This window comes from Monodon monoceros, unplaced genomic scaffold (assembly GCF_005190385.1).
Source record: "Monodon monoceros isolate NGI ecotype Baffin Bay Population unplaced genomic scaffold, NGI_Narwhal_1 Super_Scaffold_4, whole genome shotgun sequence".
In the NCBI taxonomy this organism is placed as follows: domain Eukaryota; kingdom Metazoa; phylum Chordata; class Mammalia; order Artiodactyla; family Monodontidae; genus Monodon; species Monodon monoceros.
In genome coordinates, this window is record NW_021703781.1 from 35,983,311 (window position 1) to 35,998,447 (window position 15,137).

Consider the following 15,137-nt stretch of genomic DNA (forward strand, 5'->3'; position numbering starts at 1 on the left):
TTTTATGTATTTTAATGCAATTTCACCATAACCCTTCCTGACATTTTTGGTGTGTGTGTTATTCAGGAAAAGTTATGTTACAGTAACAAACACCCCCAAAACTAATTGCCCTAAAATAGCAAAGGTTTATTTCTCACCTGTGCTACACGTGCATTGTGAGTTGGTTGGGAGTCTTCTGTGCCTTAACCTCGCCCAGTGATACCGGCTCATGGAGTAGCCGTTGTCTAGAACTTTGAGCACTGCCATGGCAATTAAAAAAGAGCTTAGCAAACAGAGCATGAGCCCTTAAAGTTTCGGCACACCTCTCCCTGGCCTCACCTATGGCTCAAAGGTGCCAGGAAGGGTGAGTCATGCCATGTAGCTACAGGAGGAGAGAACTGGAAATATTTGGCAAACAGCACTAACGCCCAAAGCCCTATATTTTTTTTCAGTTTTTCTTTTCCATGCAAAATCGATGCACATTTAATTGTTGTTATTGGTAGCATATTATTTTCTAACCTCCTTTAAAAAAAATCTCAGTACATCAAAAACCTGGTTCCATATCATCAAAACTTTTTTGACACCAGGACTGCCGTGAACAGTTGTGTAGGTTATGCACGAGGGCATCTGGCCAGCGTGGCAAAAAGAAGCTGAAATCCAGCCTTTGTCCCACTATTCAAGTTATCCAAGCAGGTCCAGGATGGCATCTGCCCAAAGGGGACACAAAGGTGCTGTATGGGCTAGTGGTGGCCCTTTGTGAGCATAATTTGTGGTGACTGCATAATGCTCTACAGTAAGGATGAACCATCCCTCCACGTGTTGATATTTACATTGTTTCATTTTATGCTGCTATAAATAAGATGGTGGAAAATACTGTCCGGTGAATATTTGTGCATATATCTTATGATTTCCTTAGTGTAAGTGACTGGCAGTGAAAATTGTGAGACAGAGGGTTAAAATGACATGCATATGTGTCAGCACATGGCAGATACAGTGGCATTTCTTACTACTGAGTTTAGTTCCAGACCCGACACATGCCGTGCTTGGCTGGAGAGTCCAGGACCTACAACTGTAATGTTGGTACTAAGTTTCCAAGCAGGACCTGAGAGGCTGTGTTTAGATATTGGTCTTTCTCCTTCTGGCTAGGCCATACAACTGTAATTACAGCACTAATGATGCTTTAAACCAACAACGTAATGACTGTCATCAGTGACAGCAGGAGCTTTCTGTGGGAGAGCTTGGGCAGGAGGGTCACCAGCAGCTGGCCAGCCCCAGGGGTGCCCCTGGCAAAGCTGGGCACCATCAAGCTGAGGTCAGCTCACTTAAAGGTGACCCTCCAGGTAGGCTGTGCCTTGTTCCCCATTCCACGATCTGATCTGTGTTCTGTAGCCAAATCCTTCCTTAAGGAGGCACTGAGACAGCAAGGCAGAGGCTCTTTAAACCAGATCTGCTTTCCCTCTCAAATCTCCACACGGCCTTCTGAGGCCCTTGGTCCTACTTCAGAGGTTCTCAAACTCTTTAACACACAGGCAGTTGCTAAGCAAAGGCTATTTTGCTCCAATAATCAATGCAGAGCTTTGCTCTGAATTTGTCTCCCATCGATGTGCCATATTCACTGCTTCCCAGGCAGATGGGCCTCTGCCCTTGAACCGCCCTCCTCTTGCCTCCACATCCAGAGTGTGACAACTTTTCAGGGCATGAAAGGTCTCAAGAGCAATTGCAAAGTAATGTTTGCTTAGCACTGTGGCAACACACAGGGTGGAAACCATGTGGGAGAGACTCACGTGATGGCAGAATCCAAGAAGTCATCTTCCAGCACTGCCAACTCCCGTATTGTTGGAGTCACTCATCTCACTTGTCCTCAGCTTCCTCTTCCGTAAAATGGGGATAATAATAATACAGGTCTGTCAGGTGGCTAAATAGTAAATGTGATAATGCAAATGGAAACTCCTTTGTCAGCTGTAAAGTGCTATGTGCAAATTAGTTAACTGGATGTAATGTTGAGAGAACGGACCAAGGGATAACAAATACTTAGACTATCAACACTTTTATATAACTCATCAGGTTAGGTCCCTGCTCAGGTCCCTCTCCCATCCTCCTAATCCACTATTCCAAGCCTTCACCCCTGCTCAGCGATCAGGGGAAGCAGAGCCATCTTCCCCTTTACTCTACCCTGGAACTGGAAGCCATCAAGTGTGAAGCACCTCACTCTCTAGTGTTCCGCTCACACACTCATCCACATCTGCACCCATCCTCAAGTCCTTCCATCCAGCTTCCAAGCATGAGCCCTTCCTCATGGCTCAGGTCAGCCTCTACATGGGCTGCTGATTCCATCCTCTCTTCTCTTATCCCGTGGAACCTGCGCCACCTTCCTCTTCCCTTTGCTTTTCAACCTTCTCCCATCTACTGCCAAGCTCCCCACAGCCTAGCAATACACTTGGGTTGTATCCTTCCTCTTAGATTGCATGGCCCTACTCCCACCTCTTTTTTTCTCTTCTTCAGAGTCAGGCTTCTTAAATGAGTTGGCAGTATTCATCGTCTCCATTTCCTTATCTCCAGATTTCTGGTTGACTCGCTGCCGTCTAACCATTCCTCTGAAATAACTTGTAGAAATTACCAAAGACCAATTTCTGTAGACAAATCCAAGACATTTTCAGTCTTCATCCTACAGGACTTCTCTGATGCACTCACTGTGGTTAAACAGCCCTGGATCTCTATGACATTTCTCTTTCTGATTTTCCTTAAACTTTTCTAACCTTTCTTCTCCTATCCTAAACTTTGCAAGTGTTCTCCGGTTTCTGACCTTGACTCATCAAGCTCCTCTCTGCACGTACTCTCCATGAGGCATCTTATCATCTCTCAGGGTTTATTTATCATTTGATTGCTGGTGGCTCACAGATCTATATAGAACTTGGAACTCTCACTTGAGCTTTCTTCTAGGAATGTCCAGCTGTACCACTGATGCTTCAAATTGAACATGTCCTCATATCGCTCAAACTTGCTCTTTCTCTTGTTTTTGTGATATCTATTAATTTTTCTCAGTTTATCTAATTTAATTTGTTCCATTAGGCAAACTAGAAATTTTAGAGGAACTCTTACCCTCTCATACAGTCACCAGTTTATCCCAATTTTATTTTCCATGTTGTTCTTGAATTTGACTCCTCTACTTCACCCATTCCACCCTGTGAGCCCTCACTTGTGCTGTCATGATAGTGTCCTAAGGGAGCTCCCTACTTTTAGTCTTGTCTTCATTAAATCCATCCTTCAAATTGCTACCAGAGCCAGTTAGCAAAAATGCTAATGGGACCACATCAGGCTTCTAGTTAAAACCTCTCATTCGAGATTCAGCTAAAGCAGCATCTCAACCAGGGAGCCTTCACTGGACACCATGGTCTCCTCTTCTTTGTGCTGACTGTGACCTTTGTCACCATGTCCCAAACATAGCTCTGTCTCAACATTGGCCATGTCGGCACATAATTATATGCTCTTCCACTGGACGCCACAAAAGCAGATATGGGGCTCGTCTTTGTACTGCAGGGCCTGGAAAATGGTAGGCGGACAATGACTGTTGGTTGAACTTAACAACAGAGGGAAAATTTGAGGGTAGACATGGAATATCTGAGCAAGGGTGTAAACAACACTGGGCTGCAGCTATTGTCGATAGGGTATTTATTTGAAGAGTAAATATGATATATAACTGAAATCATATAGCACTTTCTATAACTTAATTCAGAAGAGACCATCTAGGTCAAATTTTTCAACTGATCTTACCCATGACTTACACCCAAATAGTCTCTGGGTGACCCTTTTATGAAGTTTCATTTTACTGTCTCATCTTATCTCTATAATATCTCTTTGGACTAGACAGAGGACGTACTATTACCTTCATTTTATAGATGATAAATCAAATTGGAAATATTAAGTGATTTGCCCATGGAATGTGGCTGGTAAGGGCCGGGAACCAAGCTGTCTGGACTTTGATTCCACGTGAAACACTCTGATTTAGCAGCGCTCAGAACAGCATGAAAGTTTGAATATCTTTTCATATATCTTGCCAGAGTGTCCCTGCCTGAAACTCCCCCCACTTAACCCCCTGGGATGATCCATACCAGGCCTGTTCTTCGGTGAGGTAGCACATTCGTTGTTTGACAGGGGCTGCTTTGTGTCCAAGTTCCCCCACGAGTTCTCTTCTCCTGCCGCACATCTCCAAAGCATCATATTAGAAAAAAGACTGGGCTTTTGCCTTAGATGTAAAATTAGATGTAAAATTAGTCAAGTATGTCACTTGCACTGCTCATAATGATTTTTACTTGTAAATGTGTATAAACGTGTAACAGCAATATTAAGGAAAATTTTGTAAACAAAAAAAAGAAGAAGAAAGAAAGAAATCACCCTATTCCCACTACTCCAAAACAGTAACTGGGGTTTTAAAAATTACATTGTTTCCATAGTTTTGAGTCTTTGCTGGTAAATACTTTTTTTATTTTATTGAAGTATTAGCACACATAGAATAAAAGTGTTCCAGTCATAAATATACAAATTTAAGAATTTTAGTGGCGTGAACATGTGACCCCTACCCAGATTAAAAAAGACAACATTCACGGCTCCCCAGAAGCACCCCCCACTCCATGCCCGATTCTAGTCTCTAGCACCCCCAAAGTAGCCAGTTTCCTGGCAGCTAATATCATACATCAGTTTTCCACTTTTTACTTTTATGTGCGTGAAATAACATATCATATGCTCTTCTTTCTGGCTTATTTCATTCCAAACTGTGTGAAATTTATCCGTGTCTTTTCATGAAGTAGTAGTTCATTCACTTTCATAGCAGTTGACCAACATTTTCATAGAGTTCTCAGACTTTTTGGTCTCAAGACCTGTTTACCCTCTTAAAAATTATTGAGACTTCAAAGAGCTGTTGTTTATATCGATTGTATCTATTGATATTTATCATGTTAGAAATTAAAACAGAATTTTAAAAATAAGACATTTATTAATTCATTTTAAGATAGCCGTAATAAATCCATTATATATAAGCATAAATAGCATTTTTGATAAATAACTAGATTTTTCAAAACAAAAAATTTTGAAAAGAGTAGTGCTGTTTTATATTTTTGCAAATTCTTTAATATCTATCTGGCTTAGAAGACAGCTGGATTCTCATATCTGCTTCTTTATTCAATCAGTTGTAATACTTTTTTATTTATCTTTTGGTTGAAATACATGAAGAAAATCTGGTCTTTCACAGATATGTAGTTAGAAAAGAAAGGAGTATTTTAATAGAATTTTCAGAAAATTATAGATATTCTTCTTTGATACTACACCAAAATTCAACAAGTAGTAGTTTCTGAAAGGTTACTTGAAACTTTTATCAGTGAAATTTTTGTACTCTGTTACAGTAAAATGTATTGATTATCTTGTACTTTGAATGGATATTGTAACCCATACATGATTTGTAACATGCATTGGAGCATGCAAGTAACATACAACGAGAATATTGGTTCCCTGAGTTACGAGATCTCCCAAATGTTGACATGTTTCATTATGCAATATGGAAAGATCATATTCATATACCACCAATTTTATCAGAAAAATATTTATCTACTGAGAAACTGTCAGGCTCACAGAGGCAGGTACAAGCTTTTCAACATTCTGATATTCGAAATTTGAAAGCCCAAATTTCATCATAGGCAGAAAATACTGTCAGTGGTTTTATTTGATATGACAGGTTCACTTTGTTCATTTTCAAGAAAAGATCTGCCAGATATCCAAGTCTTCATAACTAGTTTTGTCTGTCAGTCTTTCTTTCAAATTAAAGTGATCAAAAGCAACTAGTTCAGCTCACAACTCTAACAATCATATGAGCGCTTTTCCTTGAAATGACCATCATGGTTTTTGGTGTTCAGAAGTGCTTTACGCAGATTTCCCATTTATCACACAGACTATTAAAAACGACTGTATTCAAAGACTGAGATTTCATTAAATTAATCATTTGTGCTGTTTCATCAGTGACATTCGTTTTTTTTGTTTTATCAAAGTTTTACTTCTATGTAGCAGGACCCTTTTACTTTTCCATTTTATTTATTTTTTAAATAAATTTATTTATTTATTTTTGGCTGCGTTGCATCTTCATTGCTGCACGCAGCCTTTCTCTAGTTGCAGTGACCGGGGGCTACTCTTCATTGTGGTGTACGGGCTTCTCATTGCGGTGGCCTCTCCTGTTGAGCCCGGACTGTAGGTGCACAGGCTTCAGTAGCTGCAGCACGCGGGTTCAGTAGTTGTTGCTCGCGGGCTCTAGAGCACAGGCTCACCGGTTGTGGCACATGGGCTTCCTTGCTCCACGGCATGTGGGATCTCCCCATAACAGGGATCGAACCCATGTTCCTTGCATTGGCAGGTGGATTCTCAACCACTGCACCACCAGGGGAGCCTCATCAATGACATTCTTAAGTGAAGATTTTTTTTCTCCTATGAGTTCCTAGTGGTGAGGACTACATATAATGATTATTTTGGAAATTGTAGATTCACATGCAATGGCAAGAAATAATACAGAGAGATCCCATGTACCCTTTATCCAGTTTCCCACAATGGTATCGTCCTGCAAAACTGTAATACAGTATCACAACAAGGAACATTTCCATCACTACAAGAAGTTCTCATATTGCCCTTTTGGGATTGTCTTTTCTTACTCAGCATAATTCTGTTCAGATTCATCCAGGTTGTTGCATGTATCAACAGTTCATTCTTTTTTTTTTTTTGTGCGTTACGCGGGCCTCTCACCGCTGTGGCCTCTCCCATTGTGGAGCACAGGCTCCGGACGCGCAGGCTCAGCGGCCACGGCTCACAGGCCCAGCCGCTCCGCGGCACGTGGGATCTTCCCGGACCGGGGCACGAACCCGCGTCCCCTGCATTGGCAGGCAGACTCCCAACCTCTGCACCACCAGGGAAGCCCAGTTCATTCTTTTTTATTGCTGAGTGGTACTCCATGGTATGGATGTTTCATAGTTTCTTTAATCATTCACCTATTGAAGGTCATCTGGGTTGTTTCCAGTTTTTGTCTATTATGAATAAAGCTTCTGTAAACATTCACATACAGGTTGTTGTGTGAGTATAAGTTTTCATTTCACTGTGATAAATCCCCAGGGGTTACAACTGCTGGATACTGTGGTAGTTGCCTAGATATAAAAAAAAATCTACTGACCTATTTTCTGGAGTGGCTGTACCATACATTCCACCAGCAATGTATAAGTGATCAAGTTGCTCTGTATCATCACCAGCATTTGGTGTTGTCACCTCTTAATTTTAACCATTCAGATAGGTGTGTAGTGATTTCTCATTGTGGTTTTTATTTTCATTTTCTTAATGGTTAATGATGTAGAACATAGTGCTCATGTGCTTCATTGTGATATGCATGTCCTCTTTATGTCTATTCATGTCTTTTGTGCATATTCTAATGGGATTTTTTTTTTTTTGCTGTTGAGTTTTAAGAGCTCTTCATACCAGTCCTTTGATTGATGTGACTTGCAAATACTTTCTCCTAGATTGTAGCTTATTATTACATCATTTTTTAATTTTTTTTTTTTTTTTGCGGTACGCGGGCCTCTCACTGTTGTGGCCTCTCCCGTTGCGGAGCGCAGGCTCTGGACGCACAGGCTTAGCGGCCATGGCTCACGGGCCCAGCCGCTCCACAGCATGTGGGATCCTCCCGGACCGGGTCACGAACCCACGTCCCCTGCATCGGCAGGCAGACTCCCAACCACTGCGCCACCAGGGAAGCCCTATTGCATCATTTTTATGTGGGTTTTTGTGGAACAAAAGTTTTTAATGCTGATGAGATCCAATTCATTTTTTTTCTTTTATGCTTTTGGTGTAAAATCTAAGAACTTCAGCGATTTGTTGAATGAGAGCAGTAAAAGCAGACATCTTTGCTTTGTTTACAGTCTTAGAGAGAAAGCATTTATTGTTTCACATTAAATGTAATGTTAGCTGTGGGGTTTTGTAGATGATCTTTATTATGTTAAGGTAGTTCCCCTCTATTCCTGGTTTTCTGAGAGTTTTATTATGAATGAGTGTGGAATTTTGTCAGATGCTATTCTGCATCAATTGATATAATCATGTCATTTTCTTCTTTAACCTACTAATATGGTAGATTATCTTGATTGCTTTTTGGGTATTTACGAGCTTTGTGTTCCTGGAATAAACCCACTTGGTCATTGTGTGTAATTCTTTTTATGCATTGCTAGGTTCTATTTGCTAATATTTTGTTAAGAATTTTTGTATCTCTATTACAACAGCCAGGACATGGAAGCAACCTAAGTGTCCATTGACAGATGAATGGATAAAGAAGATGTGGCACATATATACAATGGAATATTACTCAGCCATAAAAAGAAATGAAATTGAGTTATTTGTAGTGAGGTGGATGGACCTAGAGAGTGTCATACAGAGTGAAGTAAGTCAGAAAGAGAAAAACAAATACCGTATGCTGATACATATTTATAGAATCTTAAAGAAAAAAAGCAAAACACATACTCATTCTGAAGAACCTAGGGGCAAGACAGGAGTAAAGACGCAGACATAGAGAATGGACTTGAGGACACCGGGAGAGAGAAGGGTAAGCTGGGACGAAGTGAGAGAGTGGCATGAACATATATACACTACCAAATGTAAAGTAGATAGCTAGTGGGAAGCAGCCGCATAGCATAGGGAGATCAGCTTGGTGCTTTGTGACCACCTAGAGGGGTGGGATAGTGAGGGTGGGAGGGAGACGCAAGAGGGAGGGGATATCGGGATATGTGTATATGTATAGCTGATTCACTTTGTTATACAGCAGAAACTAACACAACATTGTAAAGCAATTATACTCCAATTAAGATGTTAAAAAAAAAAAAGAAAAAAAAAGAATTTTTGCATCTCTATTCATGAAAGATAGGTTTATTTCCCTGTACTCTGTTTGTCTGGTTGTGGTGTAAAAGTATAAGGGTATTGCTAGCTTCATAAAACAAGTTGGGAAGTGTACCAATTTTTTCTATTTTCTGGAAGATATTTTGTAAAATTTATGTTAATTCTTGCTTAAATATTTTGTAAAATCCTCAAGCAAAATCATATGGACCTGGAAATTTATTTGGGGGGAGTATTTAAATTATGAATTCAGTTTCCTTAACTGTTATAGTCTATTCCAATGATATATTTTATATTGGTTGAGATAGAGTAATTTATGTTTTTGGAAAGGATTTGTCCATTTAATCTGAGTTGTCACATTTATGTGTATGTAGTTATTTGTAATATTCCCTTGCTATCTTTTTGATGTCTGCAGGGTCTGTAGGGATAGCCTCTCTTTCATTCTTTATATTGGCAATATGTGTCTTCTTTTTATCTTTGTCAGTATTTCTACAGGTTTGTAAGTTTTATCGATCTTTTCAAAGAACCAGTTTTGTTTCAATGATTTTCCCCATGTTTTTCTGTTTTTAATTGCATTGATTTCTGCTCTTACCTTTATTATTTCCTTCCTTCTGCTTGCTTTGGGTTATTTTTCTCTTTTATTCTAGTTCCTTGAGTGGGATCTTAGATTGACTTAAAAATTGTACTCTTTTTTTTTTTTTTTTCAGATAGGCTCTATGATGCAAAACATATTAAAATTACATCATTTAAAAATATTTTAATTTAAAATCTTTTCATCTATATTAGGGTAAAATTGTATATATTTAAGATGCACAACTTGATGTTTTGATGCACACACACGTTGTGAAATCATCACCACAGTCAAGGTAATTCACACAGTTACCTTCTGTTTTCTGATGAGGCCACTTAAGCTCTAACTTCTTAACAAATTTCGAATACATAGTACAATATTGTTAACTAGAGTCACAGTGCTGTACGTCAGGTTTTCAGAACTCACTATTTTGCGTGACTGAAGCTCTGTATCCTGTAATCAACATATCCCCATTTCTGCCTCTCCCCAGCTCCTGGAAGCCACCATTCTACTCTCTACTTCTATGAATTTGACTATTTTAGAGTCCATATATAAGTGAGATGCAATGTTCTGGCTTATTTCACTTAGCATAGTGTCTTTCAGGTTCATCTGTGTTGTTGCAAACAGCACAATTTCCTTCTTTTTAAAGGCTGAATTTTATACATACATAAAACATATATGTAATGAACTTTGTGATGATTTTTCTTCTTTTGTTCTGTTAATGTGATGTATCACCTTGATTGATTTGCATACATTGAACTATCCTTGCATCCCAGGGATAAATCCTACTTGATCACGGTATATGATTCTTGTAATGTGCTGTTGAATTCTGTTTGCCAGTATTTTATGGAGGATTTTGGCATCTGTGTTCATCAGGGATATTGCTCTTAAATTTTCTTTTATTGTGGTGTCTTTGCCTAACTTTGGTATTAGAGTGATGCTGGCCTCATATGATGAGTTGGGAAGTATTCCCTCTTCTTCTATTTTTTGGAAATGTAAGAAGGTTTGGTATTAATTTTTCTTTGAATATTTGATAGAATTCTCCTGTGAAGCCATCTGGTCCTGGGCTTTTCTTTTTTGAGAAGTATTGGATCACTAATTTAATCTCCCTATTTGTTATTGATCTGTTCAGATTTTCTAAAATTTAACTCTTTTCTAATGCATGCATTCGGTGACATATATTTCTCTCTCAGTATTGTTTTAGCTATGAGACAAATTTTGAAACATACTGTACTATGTATTTTTTAAAATTTCCCTTGAGACTTACTTTTTGATCCATGGATTATTTAGAAGTATATTGTTTAGTTCCCAAGCGTTTGGAGATTTCCTGTTATTGATTTCAGTTTGATTCTTTTATGGGTCAGAGAACATATTTTGCAGGTTTTAATTTTTTAAAAATTTGTTGAGATTTATTTTATGATCCAACATGTAGTTTGTCTTGGTATATATTTTGTGGGGGCTTGAAAAATGTGTATTTTACTATTGTTGGGTGCATTATTCCATAAATGTGAGTTACTTGAACATTTTTTAGAATTCCACTTTAATTTATCTATTATATTCTAGCTTTTCTAGTTTTTCCTGGGAGGAAGATTTATCTGCTACAAGCTAGTTCGTCGTAGCTGGAAGTGGAAGTAACCCATAAGCATGTATGCGAGTGTGTATGTGAATGTAACAGCATAGGTGGTACATGTATTCATGAGGTTGTGATTGATTTGACCAACAAATCCTGTAACTCTTACTTCCCCCGACAACTGGTCAGAGTAGAGAAGTTCTTACCTAAAATCACAGCTGTTATTAGTTGTGACTTGTTTTGCCTCTTCTCCAGGACTTCATGTCATGTATCGAGAACTACAGACGAAAAGGACAGGAGCTATATGCATCTCTATACAAAGATCACGTACAGGTAAGAAACAAGGCCATTCCCTTCTCTGCACAGTAGACCAGAACCTACCTTGAACCTGAAATAAAGAATCATAAGAGCGTTTGGTTTAAATTCTAAATTGGCTAAGCCAATAATTGGTCATCAGTGAGTCAGTCCTACCTTCATGACCTGTGCCATGGGATTTGGACCCACACTGTCAGCAGCTGAGGAGATAGGCAGTGTTTCCATCCACTTATCTACTCATTCATCCAGTGGGCGCCTCAGATCCTGTGCTAGGAGCTAGGGGCACGATTGTAAACACAGCAGACGTGGGCCTCACTCTCGGGTAGCTTACTCTAAAGGAGAGTTAAATAAGTGCACAGATAAATAGATCATTATAACTTGGAAAGAGCAATAGACAGGGAAAATACAAGTATAATGGGAGATTATAACAAGGGGAAGACTTTAATTTGGGCAGATCAGAGGCCCTCTCCAAGGAATTGATCTTTAAGTTGAAATCTGAAGAAGGAGGAATATGGGCTAAAGTATTTTAAGGAAGTGGTTTTGACTAAGGGGAGGGAATGTGTGAAGCTCCTGAGTCGGGAAAGCACTGGATGTCATCAGTTAACTGGAAGAAGAGGAAGTGACTGGGATGATCTGAGCTGGGAAGGGACAAGGGTGAATGAAGATGAGGCAGGGCCAGAGCAAGCAGAGTGGCTTGCTGCCACCGTAGGGGTTTGGCTTGTTCTCCCAAGGACAGTGGGTTGCCACTGATGAGGGTAGATTTAGATGTTGAAAACCTCTCTCTAGGAGTGACTTCTGTACAGTCTAGGTAAAGAGCACTGGCTGTCATGCCAGGGACATCTCTATTTGAATCTCAGGTCTGCCCCTTCCTAGGACTGAGCCTAGTCTGAGCCTCAGGGTCCCCATCTTTAAGACAGGATAATACTGCCTACCCGTAAAGATTAAAGAGTGAGTATGGAACACCTAGACAGTGGCTGGCAGGGAATAGATGTCCCATATGTGGTTAATGAATGGCTAAGAAGTTCATTTTTAGGTGGTATTATTGATGTTAACAAAAATTTTCTAAAATGATTGCTAGTAATAGAACACAACAATAGAATTAAAACTTCACAAATTATATTTTTACTTTACAGTTTCTCTGTGCCAAAGCCTTGCTAGGTGTAGGAAAGGCAGAGATGATAATGGTACTCCTCTGGTTGAAGGTTCTTAACACTCAGTAGAGGGACCAAGAGTAAAGAAATTAAAGCAGGGTGATAAGGCCAATACTAGGATGTTGTACTACAAAGAGAGGAGCAGTGGGGTATAAGGAACCATTGGGTGTGCCTGGGGTAAGGCGAGGTGTGAAGGAATGGTGAAACAGTAGTCCCCAAGTTCAAGGGAAACAGAATAGGCTCTGATCAGCTTAAGCCAAGTAACCTGATCCAGTTCCCTCCATATGTGCTTGTTTGGGAGCCCACAACGTGCCCCCACGAATAGGGATTTGTGAGATGCCCAGCGTGCACCCCAGAAACATACAGACTAGCGACACAGCCTCCCAGGCTGTGCTACATAAGGAGGTGGGCAGTTTATCAGACATGCCGGGGGGGAGAGGCAGTTTGGGGATAGGTGTCCTGCTGGCTTACATTTGCGTGTTATCTGCGCCCCTTGGACAGGACCTCGCGTGTGAGTGCCTTACTACTTGAATTCACCAGCTTCATTCAGGACTAGCAATATGGCTAATAAATTCAGCTGCCATTGGGGGAAAAGTAAGATGAATCATTTAGGATTGCATCCTTTATTTAGGGATATCCCCATCACGCTTGTTCCATTTCAAGACAGAGGGTGTTGTTTATCTAAACTATCAAATCAGCATCTAGTCAAGAGTTTGACCATTTCTCTTCTTATGGTTGGAAAAGCCTGGAAGATTTGGTCATGGCTAGGAGAAATGTGCTCTGTGGTAACTGGTGGATTTCTGCTGAAATTTGAAAAACTGAAGGTTAATGGGGAAGGACAGAAGAACCTCGGCAGAGGCTCTGAGCCCATAAGGCAAGGGTCCAGCCTTCTGGAACATCAGTCTGGCTTATTTTCAGCAGCGGGCCTGACTGGGGCTCAGAGAGTACTTGAGAAAGTGGGACAGAGTTTTACTGTTGATTGAAGTATTTTTGAGAAAATCAGCATTTTGAGGCTAATCCATGAGGATACTTTCCAAGTGTTTAAATATTTTAGACAGATCGTTTCGATGTTTAAAAGAATGCAGGTGTTATCACCGTCTGCCAGAGACAATGGGGTCTGGAGTGTTCACCCCGCTTTCTTTTAAGGGGTGTAGTAGGCTTTCCCGACGAAGGCCCCACTCCACTTCCAGAGAAGTCAAGTCCAAGTTCTGGAAAGAAATCAGCCTTGTGAAATATGCCATGTTCTTCAAGGACAGCTTCTCCTAATTACACTCCGCGAGGTCCTTCCAAGAGGGTGGAGATAATGAGGTTCAAGGGCCCCCGCCCACACGGCTCTCAGTAACAGGTTGCGTAAGACTTTTCCAACTGGGCATTTTACTTAACCTGAGAGGTCACTGGCGATGCAGGTGCTCACAGCATGACAAGATAGCGTCACCCAGTGCCCTGGAAGCTAACCCAGGCATCATCAGTATGCCTCATCGTCCCATCACCAGCAAATCGTGCAGTTCTGATATTTAATCTCCCCAATTTCCCATCACTCCAGAAGTGCCGACGAAAACAGGTGCCTCTGCTCTGGCCCTGCCCAGATGCCCCTTTGCCATTTCCAGTTACATTTGTTCTCTTCTCTGTGGTCCGGCTGCTCTGACTCTGCTCTGTGATATATCCAGGCCACCTGTTCTTATACTGGGTCCTCATCATACCTTACAGACACGCCTCATTTTGTCTGTATTTTTAAAAAAATTACAGCTTTTACTGTTTAAAGTTCTATGCAAGATGCCTTCCACCCCAGAAATGGCCTTTCTTTTAGTGTGTGAGGGGCATTGCTCTGTCCCCTCTCTTTTGGGCTCTCTGGGGGCCAACAGGCTGTTTCCATTTCTTGCTCAGTCTCTGTATATCCATTACATTTTGGTAACAGCTCTTTCAGATGTAAGTATCGGAAACTCAACTCAAACTGGCTTAGGCAACACACGAAATATTTTGAAAAATCCAGGAGAACATCACAGTTCAAGAAGAGCTGGATCCAAGTATTCAAACTCTGCTTTAAGGAATCTGCCTCCTCTCTCCCTCTCTCTCTTTTCTTTCTCTCTTTTTCATACACACACACAAACACATGTTCACACAAACATTAAACACACAAGTGTATGAGATTACTAATATGTTTTAGGCAAGGAGGCACATGGAGGAGAGAGCATTTGAGGCTGGCATGAACTCATGCTCTGCTCCCCAGTCTGTACATCCTGGAACCAGGCAGGGCTCATATAAAGGGTGGGAAATTATGTAACTTGCACAAAGGGACTGTCTCATCGCTGAGAGGCCTGCCTGTAGGCTGGGTATGCCTCAATGCAGATACACCAGGTGCCTTTTCCTGATGCACATAAGGTTGGCCAGCGCAAGGTAAGCAGCCCTGATCGTGTACACATCCGCCTCTCTGCAGTCTGCTCTATACGGGCTCTAGAGACAACCAGTTCCAATCCCAGAGAATGATGCTCAGTAGCCCATCCTACAACCATTCATCACCCACTGAAGCCAGGGCTGGAGTCAGCTGCACCCCAGCACCGGGAACTGAAAGTAGGGACGGTCTGGTTGCCAAGAGGAAAGTCTCAGTGATGCTACCCAAGAGCTTCTATTCAGCCGAGAATCATAGCTGCCTCTA

At 40.8% G+C, this 15,137-nt stretch overlaps 1 protein-coding gene across 10 annotated transcripts in view; it reads left to right on the forward strand.

The window, feature by feature from the left end:
- The window catches only part of WDFY4 (WDFY family member 4), a 278,318-nt gene that overhangs the window by 161,394 nt on the left and 101,787 nt on the right, over positions 1-15,137 (forward strand). For all 10 annotated transcript variants that reach the window (XR_003797097.1, XR_003797100.1, XR_003797098.1 and 7 more), the window contains one exon: positions 11,274-11,351. Coding sequence is in view for 6 of the 10 variants with exons in the window: in XM_029245825.1 (XP_029101658.1) it covers positions 11,274-11,351 (78 nt within the window). In the remaining 4 variants the exon portion in view is untranslated. The remainder of the gene's footprint in view (positions 1-11,273; positions 11,352-15,137) is intronic.